The 18635-nt window shown below is 42.1% G+C and overlaps 1 protein-coding gene across 4 annotated transcripts in view; it reads left to right on the forward strand.

Moving 5' to 3' along the window:
- The window catches only part of NFATC2 (nuclear factor of activated T cells 2), a 103078-nt gene extending 93674 nt beyond the window's left edge, over nucleotides 1–9404 (forward strand). For all 4 annotated transcript variants that reach the window (XM_069805058.1, XM_069805049.1, XM_069805067.1 and 1 more), the window contains one exon: nucleotides 3250–9404. Coding sequence is in view for 3 of the 4 variants with exons in the window: in XM_069805049.1 (XP_069661150.1) it covers nucleotides 3250–3305 (56 nt within the window). In the remaining variant the exon portion in view is untranslated. The remainder of the gene's footprint in view (nucleotides 1–3249) is intronic.
- Nucleotides 9405–18635: the final 9231 nt, after the last annotated feature.

An 18635-nucleotide genomic window follows, 5' to 3' on the forward strand; every position in this document is an offset into this window, starting at 1 on the left:
CTTTCATTATCTTTGCATATGTTCTCATGGCCCCATTTAATCAGTTCTCTCTCATTAAATGGATCAATAGCAGTGTGCTCCAGAGCTGCCACATGCCAGACACCTTAAACAATATTTTATTTATTAATCACATCATCTCCATTTCCTCTCAGCTAGAAACGAGCAAATAATGAGAACCGATACTTGAGATACATTTTAACCATGCTACCAAAAAAAGATAGATAGGAGCTCAGAATAGCAAATTCCGCACATGATCTCAGCTTCCTCTGAAGTTTAGATATGTCTCAGTTTGCTGATTTTGTTCTATTGAAACCCAAGTCACTGAGATTACACCTGAGTCCGGATCCGTATGCTCCCAAATCTGGAGCAGATCACCAAAGATGTGTAATTTCACTAGACTCGGTCTGGAGGTGACTCCAAGCTGGGAGAGAGACAAGTATCTTGGGATCCATTCCTGTTATGTTTATATATTCATTAGATTTAGGGGCTCTGGTTGTAGATTAGGACTTTTTGTACTGGGACAGTCATTGATTTACACATCTTTCCCTTAGAGCTCCCAGACTAGTGTTGCCCAGCTTAAACTGCACCTCATTCCCCTCACCATTTGGATTTAGTTGAAATTCAGGGTGATTACAGGACGTTCAGGCCAACTGTTAACAGGAAGCTCCCTTGTCATTCAGATGCTTACAATGAAAATCCAATTTGCCACCTGTAAGAGCTCACACAGAGAGAGCCCAGCAGTGCCCGAGCATGGTCCTGCAGCCCGTCTATGGGGTTAATGTTTCATACTGTTCCCCTGCAACTTTTAAACTCTTTTCAGATTGTAGTCCCCCTATAACCTCAGCCCACAAAACCCACTGCTGGCCTCCCATGCAGCACACAGGAGGGAAAGTGAAATTTGCAGACTAAGCCCTTTACCACACTGTCCAACCTGCCCGGGGCCAGTGAGTGGAGGTCCCTGCATGGGCCAGGCTTCAGGCTCATGGTCTGCTGGTGCTGCATGATGGATTTTACTCTGCCTAAAGCTCAGGCTGGGAAACAGAACCAAAACCGGACCCTTCAAAAGACTGTAGGTTTAGTAAACTCCATTTAATTATCTGCTCATCTTTCACTTAATATTTAACCCTTCCTAGGATGACTGTTGGCTCTGATATTTCCACAAGTGGTGGCTGTATGAAATGAAAGGAAACTCAATCACGGTATTTTTGGTATGCGGGCTGCTCAAACAAACGTGTCGATAAATAAATCAGCCCGCAGTTTCAGCCCACTTGTTTTTAGAAAGGAAATGACCCTGTAAGAGTGGGTGCCCACTTCTTTTACCTCACTGCTATTTTTAGCTGAGGCTGTGAAAAATTTCCATTGAAGACCTGCTCCTCTCATTTCCTGGGTAGAGCAAACAGGAAGCTCTTCTAACTGAGCTGAAGGAGGTTTTTTTGCCTGAAAGTGGACCAACCTCACCTCCCACTGGTTGCTTGCTTGCACTGCAGAGCAGCAACACATTAAATACCCCACATATGTGCTTTATTTGCAAGAATTCACCCAAAAGGCTGATAGAAGCCAGCAGGTGATGGTGGCAGGTAGAAAGTTGGGCAGCAAGAGAGAAGAGGAGTTCTGCTGTCAGCCATGCTTTTTTGCCCATGTCCTCTCCAAGAGGCACCAATCTGGTTGAAATCAGGCATTTCCTGGCTGGAATTAGAAAGAGCTAAACTCTGGGCTGTTAATGGTGGGACTTTTGAGCACAGAAGAATGGAAACTGCCTTGTGTGACACAGGCTATGAGGTCCCTTCAGGAGAATTTATTGTACCTGGATATGCAGAGGGCTGGCTCCCTGCTCCTCCCATCAAGCATCTGTGCCATGCTCTGTGCAAACACTTTGTCCTTGAGGAGTGTAGCCCACCACAACAGACAGTAAGAAGACAGAGCTTTGTGTAAAACACAGCTTTTACTTCTGCAGAGATAAATTCCATTGCATGTAGAGTGGAGGAAGATTTCAAACTACTAGTCATAACTGTTAAAAACTAGTACATGTGTTCCCCTTCCCAGAGACAATAAGGGATTTGGCACCGTTTGTTTTTTTTTTAATTGTGGGAAGTGGTGAAATACTATGTTAATTAATTTTTTCATAAGCATTTGTTAGAAAGGGGCCTAAATATGAAGGAGTCTTACACCTGCATACCTGAGGATTAATCAGTCTTGGGTGAGGGTCTTCTTAGTTTGAGTTAGTCGTTGTCTTAGCCCGTAAATATCAAAAGGGAGAAATCATTTAGATCTGGTGTCTGAAACCTTGGAAAATTTGTTCTTCTGGTTTCAAGGCAAATTTGTCAAAGTTGATAAAAAGTTTCCAAACTGTGGACCCTCTTGGTGAATACAGCACCAAGGATCTGCATGTGAATTGGAGCCCCAAAACAGGCAGTTCTGGAGTTTTGCACCAAAATGCTCATGTTTTAGGTCTCTCCTAATGAAAGTGCAGCCTAGAGAGAGAATTGTTGTTCCAGGAGGTACCAAAGGGTACTTTAGGCAAATAAGTGTGGAAGGTAGGCAAGAAGGAATGCCTGTTGTATGTAACGTGTTCTTCAGTGTTTTCTCTTGAGCTTTATTAACAAGCCTGTCCCAGCCTCTCCAAGTATCATAGTGGTGCATGGAAGTTTGCTTATGCTACAATCTACAAACAAACTATAATAAAAATGTGGAGGGAATAGTCTACAGCAAGATTTAAAAAAAAAAAACAAACAAAACAGAAAACAACCAAACACAAAAAAGCCAATGATTTTTCACCTGAATTGCAGTCTCTGTGTTTTCAGCACTGTCCACTATATTTCCTCCAAACCTGGTCTTTTTCTTTTCAAAATATTCTTACTTCAGCCTAGTGAAAAATGTTAAAATGCTTAGATACTTACAGATTTTTCTTTTTTACCTCAGGTAAAGGAAATGTCTGTGAAAGAGGGCAAGTGTTGTGTACGTAAGGGATGTAGCACGTACTGGACACATGGCACAGCTTCTCAGTTGTGTTTTTATGGTACTTGAAGCACGCTGAACACAGTGTAAACCCCTTCTCTCCGCTCCTTCCCCTTTGCCTTCCAAAACTATGTAGTCTGGGTAAATAGGACTAAAAGTTTTAGGTTTTAATAAAATTATGTTATGAGTACAGAGGGGATGTTTTCAGCTTAACAGCAAACTGCCCAAGGATTGCTTTTACTTCTCATGATTTTGAAAATGCTAACATTTCTTACTCTTTCTTTTATTTCACAGTTAACGAAATTATCAGGAAGGAATTTTCTGGACTCCCTGCCAGAAATCAGACATAGAAGAAGAGATTTGTGAGACAACTTTTACCGAATCCTTCCATAACTGACCTCTTAGATCCAATGCCCCTGCAACCTCCTGCTTCCTTAACTGTTCATCTCAAGGCACCAATTCAATGCAAGGAACAATGTATTGGCATCAAGCTGACAGCCTTGACTAAGCAGCTCGCCATCTCTCTCTGTAAACATCGAGAAGGACACCCTTCCTTTCGTCCAAAGATCGTATTGTTCTCGTATAACCAGGGCATCTGTCTGAGGAAACTCTTCAAGCCTGCTGCAAAATATCTATCTATGTATCGATCTATCTTAGTAATAAGGGAGAAGCGATATGTCATTCCTGAACACCGCACAAAGCAAGGGAGGTTATATATTAGTGCTTATTTGGGTGGGGTGGGAAACGGGGGAAGAAAGAGTAATATATTCCATAAAAGAATAATGACATTTTGCGGTTCAGTAACAATGACTTGCCCTCCAGGTCTCAAAGCCCTTCTGAGAAATTTTATTGTTGTAGGAAACTGAGGCAACCCAAGCTTTCTTGGCCTTTATCCGACCTGGGATCAAAAGCCATTTTTTTCTGACTCTGAGCACTGTGATCAGTATTTCAAACAGTAGATGTCAGCTGAATCCAGGAGTTTTCTTCATTTTTCTTGTCAGACTAGATAGGAATTTGAAGGAGAGGGATGCTTACAGAGAACCAGTGAAAAGAGCAATTCAGCAGTTGTAACACCTGTCCCAAGGTAAAATGAACCCAGATAAAACAGAGATTAATATATCACAGTCACAGTAAATCCAAAGATTTTATGATTGATCCTTATTAATATTTAGGCAGTGTATGAACACATCTTAGATGTTTTCTTTCTAACAAATGGTTACTGTTTCTTTTCATATAGAATCTGCTATTGGCTCATAACTTGTCTCATTTAGCAGCTGTAACATTTAACCACATGAGCTGCAAAGGAAAATAATTGCATCTTACAGAAGCCATATGTTCCAGAAGAAGTATACACTTACTTATATTCACCTTGTCTCTTTATCTTTGCAAAGCTACCAGCAATTTCTGGAAAGGTTAAATTTCCATGTGAGTTAGTATGTTTGTTATGTTTGGCTTCATGTGTTAGAATATACTGTACTGACACAAGCTTATCACGATAAAAGATAACCGCTGCCATCTGCAGTTGTACAGCTAGCAAGTTTATAACATTTTGGTGTGTCATTACTACCACAGTGTGATAAAAAGGCATCATGAGTGGATAATCAATGTACAGTAAAAGATAGCCATAATATTGTAGGAGATACGTAGTAATATTTCCTGGTTTTGTAAATGAGGAACACTGATATTTTTAAGAGTGCAGAGCCTGAGCTCTATTCTAGAAAACACAGTGAAACTACTCTATGCTCAGTTGTTTCACAGTAAACTGCTGAATACCAACATGTCCAGATGCTCACAGCAGGAATTAGGTTATATGAATACAGCAGACCAGCAGAGCAGCTGCATAATTGATTCCCAAATATTGCAAGAAAGATCTTGCATAAACTCTGCAGAGTATGTGCTCGGTTCAACAGAAATCTTTTCAGGAGTATTGAGAAGAATATATTTTCTGCCACTAAAAGCTGGTGCTTAAGCTCTGCAAGGTCTTCAGTTTTAGCGTGGGAGACAGAAGCATTAGACTTTCCAGAACACCTGGCCTAGGTCTCAGATATAATCTTGGATCTTAAACTGAAATCTGAATTTCACAAGAGCAGCTCTAAGCTCTGGATTCAACCAAGCCTAGATCCAGAACCAGAGCAGAGCCCTTCCTGACTGCACATTCCAAACTGGCATTAATAACACAGCTTGGGGAGTTTGCTTCTTTTTCCCCTTGAAGTACTGCTAACACCCACCGGCAGCAGTAGTGTAAGAAAGATGGAGAGGGGTAGCAGGCATTAGTCCACTTTGTGAGATTCAACTCTTTTGTCACAAAACGAGTCCCTGTATCCCATTTCAGCAACACCAAAAAGTCATTGGTTGCCTCATACTGGTGCTCATATTGTGAGCTCCACATGTTGCATCAGTACAAATGTCGAGATAGCCAAGCCTCAGCCTGTTACCTGCAGAGGTGAAAATGGCCTTTTTTATTGCTGACTTTTACAGAAACAAAACTGAGGCTCGGACTAGCTGAAATGACTTCTGCACAGGGGAATTACTGATTGTTAAACAGCACTTGTATAGTACTTCGACTGGCTCACATGCCTCAAATAAGCTATTTTGGACTGTTTTAAAACTGCCAGTTTGCCAGAATCTGACATGTATTATGGATTTCTAATGCAGTCTCATGTTTTAGACAATTTTGAAAAAATTCCTCAGGCCAAAAGTTGTCTGTCAGAAGTTCTCTACTGCAGCTGAGTAAAAGAACAGACTAAGTATGGCTCCTGGTTTCACAGAATTCATTCTTGGAAGTATCAAAAATGACCATCTAGTTTTCCCTGATCCAACCTGTAAAGTATAGGAGAAATTTAAAAAACAAACCAAAAACCCATTCACAGAAAACCAAAAGTCCCAAATAACTGACAGGTACTTTTCTGTTGCTGGATTTTAAATAGACTATCAAAGAAGAAAATGAATGTCATTTCAAATCTGTAGACACACTGACGTAGTCTAGAAATATTGATGCTTATTTGGTGATTGTCCATAGCAACTGCTTATCAATAGTCCTCTGTATAAAGATGAATGGCTGATCTTGAAGTCAGATAATCACACACCAAATCCACTAGCAACCTTCCTCCTGCAATGTGCAATTGCAGTATGCATGTTCATGATGCGGACTGCTTTTTTTTTTTTTTTTTTTTTTTTGTCACTATCCCCCACTGACCATTTAAGCATCTTTCTCCCCTTTTTACTATAAAGCATAAATGTGTATAGCAGACAAGAAAAACATAGACTCATAGCAAAGGCTTTTCAGCGTTCAAAGGGACCCAGGCAGGCAAACCCCTGAGCCCCTGCAATGCTCCATCAAAGCTACTTTGCAGGATGCACCCATGAAACATGTGCTCTTTAACCGAAAGACAAGATTTCCACTGCTCTTATGTGTTCCTTCAGGCACTTTGCTATGGAGAGGGGGAGAGGACTTTTTTTTTAAATGTGCTACAAGTGCTTTACTCTTGCTTGCATTAGCTGTATTTCTTCCTCATTTTTAATGCATAGATATTAATCTGTGTGTTTGTGTAGGTGCATATACATGTATATTTATATAATATAACCATATATAGAAATATATATGGATATATTATATACATATGATATATGTGAACACACACACCCCCCCCGTTACGAACTTGGGTCACGATCCTATAATTGGCTCCAGTCAGCCAGACGTATGCAGGCACATGAAGCCAGCTACTGGATCGAGAGTTCATAAGATGTATATAATATAGACTACATTTTAGTGGTTTTATTTACAGCTACATGAGGTCAGGCTGTGCTACTCTATCCGCTTTTACATGCAACTGTTAGTTAAATAATACAGCTTTAACCAACTTTATATTTATTTCTGGAGAAAAGGAGAATCCTCAGACATAGCGTTAGGCGTTGTCTCTTTTTAAAAAGAAAATTGGTATGTTAAAGTTATATAGCTAGGCTGAAGAACTTCAGAATATACAGTACTAAATTATTTCCTGTTCTTGCTGAGCAGTGTTTTTCCAGTATTACTATTTTGTTACTTAATACAACTTGCTCTCTTTCTGTAGAAGCATTAGCTTAACCTTGGAAGAGTTAAAACCATTTTGTGAGTAATTTGTTCTCACTTTATCTGGAAAACAGCCATACTTGCACATGAGGAAATTCTGTCTTTCCTCAGTTATCTGAATGTTTCACCACAGTGCCTTCCTGCCATTGTACCAAAGGCGTCCAAATACGTTGTCTACAGGGTGAACAACTCTAATGCATTTTCCATCAAAGTTATACCATGCAAAGTACATGGGGCTCGTCGGAACTCAGAAGTTCATCTCTTTCTTTTTTTGTGTGTGTGTGCATTTTTTTTACTTCCATTTTTCCATCCAAGCTTTGGCTGCAAATACAGGATGAGCTTCTATAAACTTCTGCATCAAATATATGAATACGTAGAATAAAATCATCATTCATGATATGTAAACAGTCTGAGAGTGGAATGGGAGTGGACAGATACCAGGAAGATATTTTTTTGTCAGTTATGAATGTTGGAAGTACAGTTTGCCAGGAGAGTAATTGCTCGTGAAGAAACTTGCAGTGAAATATGACATCCCTGTTTTGTTTTTCTCCATGAGAATGAGCAAAATGTAAGATCTGAACAACAGCGGTGGAATGAAAGTGTCTAATGTATGTGTTTTTATTGGTAGAAAGAATGTAGAAGAGCCATGGTTTTTGCACTTGCTTTATTTGTATCCATGTAAATATGTATCACTTCCCTTCTTCTTGTAGGAACACAGCATTTTTCTGAATGTAGAATATTTCCAAAACCAGCACTATGTTATTCTCTATTGTATAAAATGCTGCTGCTTAATAACATATCTAAAACAGTTCTCAAATTAGCTAGCATGTTTTTTTAAAGTATATTTTGTAACCCATATCTTTACAAAAAAGTGTCTATGCTTTTTGTCTGACCAAATATGCAACACCATTGGATTAAGGATAGTATTTATAAAGGATCAATTTTCATTTTCTGAGTGTATTAATTTTCTATGCAATTGTTGTTGAATTGTTATTGTCCTAAAAAAAACCCTATTTGATAAATTTTCCAAAGACTTCAAAGACAGCTTTAAACACTTCAGAAATATGTTTCTAAATATTTCAATCTGACTTTTTCCCCTGCATTTCTTTCCAAATCGCTACTTAATAGGGAACAATTATCTGCCAGATGGGATTCAAGAAAATGACTGTCTTAATTTCAAATCTTAAATTGATTCAGATCTTCATAAATTTTGCACCACTTAAAATCATCTAATATTCCAGATTATCTGCAATTCTGTGTTTGTTATTTATATTATGTATTCCTGTGCAATAGGAAGAGATGCCAATGTTGGGTTTAGACTGGGTGAATTGCAAATTCTCCAGAAATCAACTGTTTTCCTCATCGTTTACATTTCAGTGATTTCTTACCTGTACATGTAAGTCACCTATCTGCCATCACACGTGGAAAGTTATAATTCTTTCTTTATTCATCTCAGTTCAGAATGAATAATCCACCTTTTTGAATGTTTGACGTAAGATTGACATCTGTCTTTTTTAAAGTCTGCTACTTGATAACTGCAGCAGGTGATAGCTGATAGTAATTTGTTTAACCACCAGTCAGTATCTAATCTACTATGGTCAGTTTAAGATTTGTTTAGCCATTTTCATTGTTCCTGGGGTACAAAAGAAAAAATTGGTACCTGACCCACATTGCAATTAATTTCAAATGAAGGTGCTGGTACTGTAAAAGATCATACAGGCTGCAAATGAGTGGTTATCTAGGGAAAAGTTAGTATTTTGAGTTTCTTTTCAATAGTGCTGATAAAATAGCAAAATTAGGTAGAAAGTTCTAGAATGACTGGGTCACAAAAATGAATAATGATTTATGTGTTTGTAATAGCCCAGAAATCCACAGATGTGTTGTTGGAATAATCAGTTATTCCAGGATTAAACTGCCATTTTTTTACTGATGCTGATGAGTACCTTACTACACAAGTAGTGTGGTGAGACCTGGGAATAGAGAATCAAGGTACAGTTCAGTCTTAATAACGGTGGCCTAATTGGGACTTACATATTTGTGAGTGTGTGTATGAGTGTGTGTAATTACAAAGTGATCCTCCCCTCCCTGAAGTCCAACCCTCCTTGCTGAAGCCCTACCCTGTATGTTCAGGTAAAACCATATGTTAATACATACACGAGTGAGCAATTGTCACTCAAATCATCATGACAGATGTCCTTTTAATCAAACTGTTTGTTCAAAAGCCTAACTTTTAGAATTGAAAAGGGGTTTATATCATTCACATTCCTACAACAACATTGTTAAACTCCAGTGTAATGGTTTTTTTGCTATCTGTAAAATATTTTTATATATTGCCTGTACTATGGTAGTTTTTAGCAATAAATGAAAGGATATCATCTGCTGCATGAGTGTTTGGTCTATTCTTAAATACCTTTATTGCCTTTGATAAACTAGTATCAAGTGGGTGAATCACCCACTTGATGATAGTCTCCTTGTCCTCATCACCCTCCTAAATACTCACAAATGGGACGGACGTGCATAAGGATTTTAGAGTACAGAGTACTTCCTTGTTAATGACATGCCCAGTAGCCCTTTGCATCAAGATCCCATTCACTTTCTGTAGATGAGATGATAGATAGATTGATTCATACAGTGACAATTTTATTAACAACTTCTCCATTTTCTCTTATTGTCTATTTTCCCTCATTTAATTCCCTATTCCCACCAGCACCATCCCAATAAAAAGCACTAAACAGTCCACATCAACAGGTACTCCAGAGTTTTGACCTTAATATAGCATTAAAGTCCATCTGTGTAAATGTCCTTCTGTATCAGTATATGCTTTTTAGAGACTGGGGATGTTCTCCATTTAATTTTTATTCATCTAAATCTTAATTCTGCATTTCTCTACTGGAGACACTAAAAGATACATTTTCGTACTGCTGTGCTGGAAGAATGCCCAGAGCCCATTATGTCTCAGTAAGAGTTGAGTTTATATAGCATACAATTAAAGACATTTACCTTAACAAAATCAATATTATCCTTTGCATTTAAAAACAGAGAATTCAAACCATATTTGATACATTTGTTGGACATAGAGCAAGCGCTTTGCTTTGCTTATTCACAAAAGCCTCAGAGCAAGCGCCATGTGGAAGTTCTTAACTCCCAGTACACTGTACAAAGGCTGGGAAGCTCATAAACCAGACAGGCTTCGCCAACAAAGAAGCTGTTACTGGCTAGGAGAGAACATTTTATGATGAGCAAATATATGGCACACAGGATTTTAGCTTTATTCAGCAACAGGAAAATTTAAGTAACTTAACCTGGAAATTCCACAGCTAAGGGCTGAGAACTTGAGCACCTGACTTGATACTCTGGCTTTAATTTATATCTTGGGTCCAAATTAAAAAACTACAACAGTACCCCAGATTTTTAGTCTTAACGGGAAATTTCCTGGATTTTGTAGACTTAACTCACTCCTTTATATCCCTTCAACATAGCTGACTTTTTTCCCAGTTTTACTTTTCATGGTAGCAGCAAGGAAGAAAAATTCATGTTTCTAATGAACATCTGGGTTTCGTATGAGAACTTGCTTGCTCGCGTGCTCCATTGTGTAAATATGCGATTTACAAGTTCTTTTTTTTTTTTTTTTAAATACAAATGTAATTTACTCAATGTAAGAAGCTGCCTTTCAACTTCATACCAGATTCTTTTCTAAATACGTCATCACTGGCTTGCTCAGGTGGCCACGCTCAACTGGGCTGCTGCTAAGGGAGCTCTGCAGGAAAGATGAGCTCCCACCCAGCACTGTCCTCCTCTCCCCTGTCCCTGGTCACCTCCTTAGTTGGACTGTCTGCTCCTGCGAGCAGCTACCGTCTCAGTGAACTCATGTTGTAGAGGGGCTTGAATTATTTTTATTTAGGAAAGGGAAGACCGCAGCACAGGATCTGAGCTCCTGCTAAACCAAAGGGCAAGACTGCTGGCACAGCAAAATTGCTGAGGTTGTGAGGAACCACTTAACCTAAAAGCCCAGGGGAAGGGGGAGGCAGGAGAGGCTGGCAGGGGCTGCACGGCACACGAATTGGCCAAAGCCAGGCACCAGAGGTGACTGCAGCACAAAGGTGCCTCTTTATTCAGGAGATGGTAGGACCGAAATCGTAGCTGAAATCAAGCAGGAGAGCACGGAGGCAGACCAGCGCAAGGAAGGCAGGCATGCAAAATAAAAACATTCTCTAGCTGCCACTCGGATATAGAGAAATATAAATAGTAAAAAAAGGATTTATTTTTTTGAGCACTGCAGGCTATTAGCTGTCTAACTACCTGTGAGAGCTCAGCTCTGCTCAGGGATTTGGGATGAAATGGACTTTCAGGGGAGGGATGGGGAGCAAGCAGCCAGCATTCACCATACCAGCCTTGTTTCCTTCAGAAACCAAGCTAAAAGCATAATAAACCTTCTTTGCCCAACTGCAGCATTTATGCACACCTATGGGAGTGTATGCAATTAAGGAAGTTATTTCCGGGAGATGTTAACTGCTCTAAGGGCTAGGCTGCACCCTGGGCTCCAGATAGTAAGAAACCAGGAGTAAGAAACTGCAGCTTAACTCCTCGGACCTCTGGGCTTGACACTAGATGTATGCTGGCTCTCTGCCTCTGGCAGAGGGGAGAGACAGCCGGATCAGTGCCGGCCCCGTGCAGGGAGCCCCACCGCTGCCCCGAGCCCTCTCCTCCAGCAGCAAAATTGCGGAGGAAATATGACTCAGAAGTCCCCCCGGGAGCAGTCCGGTCCATCCACCACCTCTAGCTGAGAGCAGCAACTGAGAAAATGCCCGGTCCAAAACACTGCTGAAGGTTCAGAGTGGATTAGGACGTCAGCTTTCGGAAACCTCCCTCCAGAAAATCTGCAGTGACTGCCTGCACCGATGTGCCCTCCGGGCCCTTGGTGGGAGCTGCCGGCGTGGCAGCAAGCAGCACGGCCGAGGGGAAAATATTACAGCCTCTGTCCCTGCAGAGCAGAACAGAGATGAATACTGTGATTTTGTGGCAGGCCTTTAATGATAGCCTAGGAATAAGCATAGAAGGAGTCACGTTTGATTCTTAGTTTTGACAGATAATATCAATGACTTTTTTGCCAGCTACACGCTCCCGCCCGCTTTAATTTAATTTTTTTTTTTTTTTTTGCAATGTCAGAAATTGTCTCAAACCCATGTGCCTTAACCTTTCACACCAGATAAACTAGAGGCATAAAAAGCCATCAGAGTTTTAGAAATACGTGTGTGTGTCTCATCCAACCTTATGACAACAGATCTCCTCACATCTTATTGCCTGATTCGTTGCAAAGTTTGCCCTAATCTGTACTACAGCATCTGAAGCCACTTGCTCTTTATAAACCAAAATACATATCTGCTTCTAGCTGAAAGAAAAACTACAAACTGGCTGGGAAGGATGAGAAGTCAGCGGTGATGACCGCATACATGCAGCACGGCAAATGAAGGCGCTGGACTGAGTTTTCACCCGTTCTCTGGAGGCGTGTGCAGGAAGGATGACTGTACGTTGCAGGGTTACTGCAACTACCAGCAAACTTTCCCCAGCCCAAATTAAAATTAAAGGATTTCCAGCATAAGAAAAACATCTATGGGAAATGGGGCCTTGTTAGTGACATTTACTTAGCATGAGAGCCCCGGAGCATTACTGTTAATTCCCAAAGCTTTCCAGGCTTATTTATAAAGCGGCTTCACAGCACAGGCATTTCTAATGTCTCCAGCCAGCAGCACAGCAATCTGCTCAGGTGTGGTACAGGGACCTCAACAGCAGCACAACTGTTGGGCTCCAACAAAGTGTGACAGATTGGCCATACTAGCTCTACGCCGCGCTAGGTAAGAGCACGTGACCATGATGGTGATGAGAATTTAAGTATTTTCTATGTATGTCACTGGCCACGATTCAGTCACAGTGAAGCTTCATTGACTGGCTGGTTATTTTCCCTTAGAGTGGTACTAAGGTCTCAGCTTCGACCTGCTCCCTCTGGACACTCTTAACGTATCAAATACTTGGTATCGCTAGATCACTGGTGAGACGAAGAGTCCTGAAGGTTTAAGTTTGCCTGAGTAAATTTTTCATGGACCCTTTATATACATACCCTTATTGAAAGACAAGTAGTATCACGGAAGCCTTCTCAGCTGCCTGATTATATCAGCACGAGCAAGCCACTGAAATCTAAGCCCAACAGATGTTTAATTTCTAAGCTTTTTCATGTTAGGCTTCACTAAAGGAAAAGGTGGGGCGAGACCTTTCTTTTTTGAGTTGAAGTCTCCAGGGACTAGCTCAGCCTACCATTAGCGCGGGAGTGCTTTTCTTTCCTTACGCTTTTTCTTTTTCCCAGTTCTAAACTCAAACAGTTCTATAAATCAGGATTTGTACTGGCTAGGTATACAGGGCTTTTGCAAGAAACTGTTTTGGCTTCATTTACCTTTAGAAAGGATATATAACATATGAAATAAATGGAAGGAATAAATGTAATTGAACCATGCCCACATATCTTACATTTTCTAGGCTTTTATATGGGAATGGGCTATGTAATACGTTGCCTCACAATGGCACTGCTCCCTCGAGGCTGCAGGCTGGGGCCAAAGCAAAGTTTATATAAAATTTGCTCTTTAGCCTGCATGGAGGGTTGGGATTTTTATTTTTTTTTTTCCCCTTAGCAAGAAAAAAAAAGTATGGGGAAATACAGCAAAGGTTTTGCTGCAGCACAGAATATCACTGCCATCTGCAGGGGAGGTGCGCTCAGCGCTGCCGCACCGATCCTGCAACGCTCCCCACGGGCCCCGTGGGAGCCCTCACCAGACCTGCAGCACCAGAGGGAGGTTAAATGTCCTGGCCATGGAAAAGACGTCCCGGGGGGGGGTTCGGCAGTCAGGGGAGGGGGAGGCAGGGGCCCTGCTGCAGCAGACCCCGGTGCACCATCACATGCTGCACCCTCGCCCATCGCACCCTCGCCGGCCGCATCCTTGCCCGTTGCACCGTTGGCTGCGTTTGCTGGCAGAGCGGTTTGCTACCCTCCCTCATCCTCCCCACTCTGACAGCAGAAGACAGCAAGAAGCGCTGCCAGGCGGAACGGTTACCCCCCTCAACGAAAAGACAGACGGACAGACATGTCCATGTGCTTTTCCAAGCATGGGGCGATTTGGCTGGCCTGAGACCAAGACACCGGCAGACACCCCTGCCCTCCCCTCCGGGGCCACCCAGCCATCTCTCCCCAGTTCTGGCAGGGCTATGCCAAGACTAGGAAGCGCTTCATGATTGTGAAAACTGTTGTCTGGAAAACTTTGGTTTTCCAGTCTTCCACGCAGCTTGATTCACCTTGCGCTGCTTAGTTCCCTCATAAGAAAGCAGGGAGTTTTGCTGGGCCGATCTCTGCCACCACGTTTCATGCACCAGCCAGCAGATGATGATCATAGATGACACCTTTTCTAGTATTTGCAGCAGCTCTGTATTAAACCAGTGTTTGCACAGTTGCTGCGATGGCTATGTGACTTCCCAGCCTTTTTCTTCGTTCCTCGACACAGCACACTCCCATTTTGGTCTCCAAGAGCTAATCGCCCCATTTCACAGCTGGGAAAACCACATCAAGCCTACCTGGCAAACAGCAGACGGTGGTAGGTGGTACCAGACGTGGTAAGAAACCAGAGCAAGGATGGAGCTGTTGTACCCTACATGAATTGATACTCTCTGACCACAGCCCCTACCGTTTCTCTGGTTCACACTACAGGGAGTGGGTTTGGCTACAATTAACCATTGGTTTAATTACGCCTCCATTCTTTAGGGACATGTATGTTTTATAACTAAGGAACTACATCTAAACAAGATTCATTTTGTGCTGGTTACAGTCCAGGACTAATCCATTTTCCTAAAGTTATATCAGACAAACCCAGATCTTGCTGGCCAACATGAAGCCCTCTAAAATAAGACTAACAATGAAGGCTTAGCTGTTTTATTTTTCTTTATCTTTCTTTTCATAGTGAGATCTCCATCAGGAGAACTTAGAGTAATAAAAGCGATTTGGTGGATGAAAAGAAAGTCTGAGGACAAGGGTGTTTTGGGCTGTGGTTGGGGTTTTTTTTCCAGAAACAGTGCCTGATAAGCATCGTGACTCAGTAGGAGAAAAATGTAGTGACAGAAATAACCATGAGGCTTCTCCCTGCTCTGAACCTGGCTGACAAATTTTGGTTCAAATATGTAACACATACAGTTGAGCTTGAATGTGACTTTTTAGAGGCTGACACTCCAAGGCATGGAGTGACATCCAGAAGCTTTGGCTGGTCAAAACCTTTGAACCTACCCCTAACACAGATGCAGACCCATTTGTGGACCTGGAGCCCATCATGTGTTTGATGAGGTCTCTTCTATGTTTGTGGGGTTTCTTTAGTTTCTGAAATAAGCAGATTTGGAACAAGCCAGGACTTCTTAGAAAAGGTGTTAGGGTCCTCCGAGACCCACACACCTCTAGTCTGCAAAGAGCAGCACCCAATGGCGACTTGCTGGCTCCGTCTCTCAGGAGGAGGTAGGGGTTGAGGAGCAGAATGGCATGAAGGTGATGAAAAGGCCAATTCACTTCTGCATAAGATTCATCTGTCAGGTGTTTTATAAGAAATCAGAGCCGGAGGCTGACCTGACAGGAGCTGAAAATTAGACTTACCCATTCAGCCTGGCCGTCACTTTACCCAGAGCATTTTTCAGTGGCAAAGGATCCAAGAGCAACAGAAATAGAAGAGTACTGAAATAGTATTTGTAGACACACCAAGGAGAGAATGGCTGAAGGTTAAGAGTTATCCTTTGAAGAATTATTCACAGTCGCGTGTTTGTGATTATTTAACAGGACAGTCCATCTGGTTACACTTTTGAAGACATGGTGCTTTTCTAGCCAATAAACTCCTACACACACCAGTGTATCCAGTTTTCCACGTGGGAACCTACACCAGAAGACCCCCTGAGTTCGCTGTCAATCACAGAGGAATCAAAACATTCCAAAATTTAAACATTTAAAAATTACAAAATTCCTTGGTTTTATCCAGTGTTTTCTCACCCACACAGCACAAATATCTCAAGGAAATACTATAACCTTGTTTGGACAGATGGTGAAACTGAGGCATGGGGAAGGGACTCATCCAAAGTCCCATCTCCAGCAATTACAATGATAACTGCGGACAGAATCCAGTTATCAGAAGTCTGAGCCCAGATCAATATCCATGCTCCCGCTCCCCCAAATTCATGAAGTTTGAGGTGGCTGCCAGCATTTCTTACTGAGGAATGACCCCTGAGGAAGACTGGGTGCTGGCAAATGAGGGCTGGCTCACTGGAAGGTAAGCAACCGCCACACTCAAGTCCCATAGACTCATCTGGCATGGAAACCGCAGATCACATCGACATTGTTGCTGTTGGCACAGGGTGTCTGGTGCTCTAGAAGCAGAAACACCACCCTGTTATTCTGCTGTCCTTTGTTTCTGATTTATGGATCCCTCTAAAGCACAAGTGAAAGGTATTCACTTCATTTATGGTATGTGGTGGAAAGTGGGATTTCAAGAATGGCCAAAATACCTTCTGCATTTGCTGCAAAGGCAGCAAATTCCACATTTATTTCCTCTTCAATGGGTACAAAATTTGCATACTAATAAAGAAGTCACAGAGTAGTTGTTATGAGTAGAAATTCAAAGTATATTTTTCACCCTGTAATAACATGGTTTTATTAATCAATGTTCAAACCCAGATCTTGCTATTTTAGAGGCTGGGATTACATTCTGTGTATATTGACATTATACCTGGTTGGTTGAACTGCTTCCCTCACTGCTACCCATTGGCTTGGGGATTACTTATTTCTTCTGAATTCTCTTCTGCATGATGACAGCTAGCCAAATGGAAGCATGCACTCAGTATGGGAGATGTTTTGCAAGTCTCTGATTTGGGTTCCACAACATAAATCAAATTTCAAAGGGTACCCATCACACTGACACGCTGGAAAACATACGGTAACAGGCAACGTACATTAGGGAGTAAAGCTGTGTTGGTAAGCTGATATGAGCTGATGTGTCGTTACAACGACTTGCTGATCCTGATCCAGTCCATTTTCTTTAGCTCGCATTAGAATTTATCTGTCTTAAAAATGCTCCATAACTTGGCATTTTGCACTTCTCCCTCTGCAGTACTGCAGCTGACCAAGGTGAAGAATCTCTAGATATGGATGCTTCAGTTAAAACTTGTATGAATTACAGGGGCTTAGTTATTAGTTTAGATTCTGTCTCTTCACATCCTTAATGCCATCTCTCGGTTGCTACTTGCCTTTACACTTGTCCTAAGTGAGAGCACAGGGGTTGTTTCAGTTGCAGAATTTTATCCATCCGGTTGCCATGAACTCACTCATATGGTTTCCATCTGATTTCATTTTATTTCAGGCTTAACCATAGGAAGATTTTTCTTTTCTCTCAAACTATATTGCAGGAATTAGTCCAGTCCTTAATGAAGAAACGTCAATGTCACCAATGCATCAGTAATCCCAGATGGCAGCAATTACAGGAGCCTTCGCAGCAGGGAGGAGTGACACCCAAAAATGGGGACTCTTGGCATGGTGGGGCTGCCCAAGCCTCTCACCTTGTTGCAGATCCAGCTTAAAACCTATCAGCACTGTAGGCAAACTGAATTTTGACCCACGTCGGATAAGGGGCTGGGTCCAGCTGTGTTCCCACTCTGGGAAGGAGAGGAGAAGGCTGGGGACGAGACGGACACAACAGGGAGAACAGCAGCAGAGCTGGCTGTGTCACCAGGGCTCTGGCACAGGCACTGGGCAACTTGCCATGCTTGGCTTTGCCCAGGACCAGGACCAGTCCTGCCCAAAACCATCCATAAGGTGCCAGAGCCATCCACGTGCCAGACAAGCTTCTCTCTCTGGCTGTCAAGCTGGGACCCCTCGTCTGCGCTGTGCTTACCTGGAGCGTTGTTTAAAGCCTAGTTCATTAACTTGTCCCATGTTTTCCTGTCCATCTTTGTGCAATTTTAAATATCCCTCTCTAGAGCACTGACTCTCTGAGATGTACAAACCCCAGCTGAACAGTCAATATCGTCTCCTCGGTCGTGGTGTTGCACATCAGGAGGCACAGAACCAGCCCTCTGATAGCATCGGGCCAGCGTTTTCTCAAACCATTTTTTTCCCTTAGCTGTTAAAAAAGAAAAAGGGGAAGAGGGAGAGAAGTTCATCCCACGAAGCATATTTCTTGGTTGCTGAGAGACTTCAAATCTCCCTAATGAATAAACACAGTGCACTTAATTTTGTTTATGAAAACAGACTTATTGTGATGGCAAAAAGCATGAGTCAGTGCCCCGAGTGAAGGGGAGTGCAGCAGCTGGAGACACTCACCGAAAAGCAACGCCTCGGAAACCAGAACAACTCTCATCTCGACCAGCGCCAAGAGATGCAATTTCTCCTTTAACAAAAACCACCAGGATACAGGGAGTGGGAGAAGGCTTCCTCATGGCCTGGCTGTTGGCTGTTGAGCAAGTATTGTCATTGCTATGAAAAAGCTGAGAATTTGTGAACGAGCAGCTGGTGCCAGCTGACTCTGCACACCCCGCACCTAGGCCAGCA

The sequence above is a fragment of the Haliaeetus albicilla genome, chromosome 2, assembly GCF_947461875.1.
Source record: "Haliaeetus albicilla chromosome 2, bHalAlb1.1, whole genome shotgun sequence".
NCBI classification, from domain to species: domain Eukaryota; kingdom Metazoa; phylum Chordata; class Aves; order Accipitriformes; family Accipitridae; genus Haliaeetus; species Haliaeetus albicilla.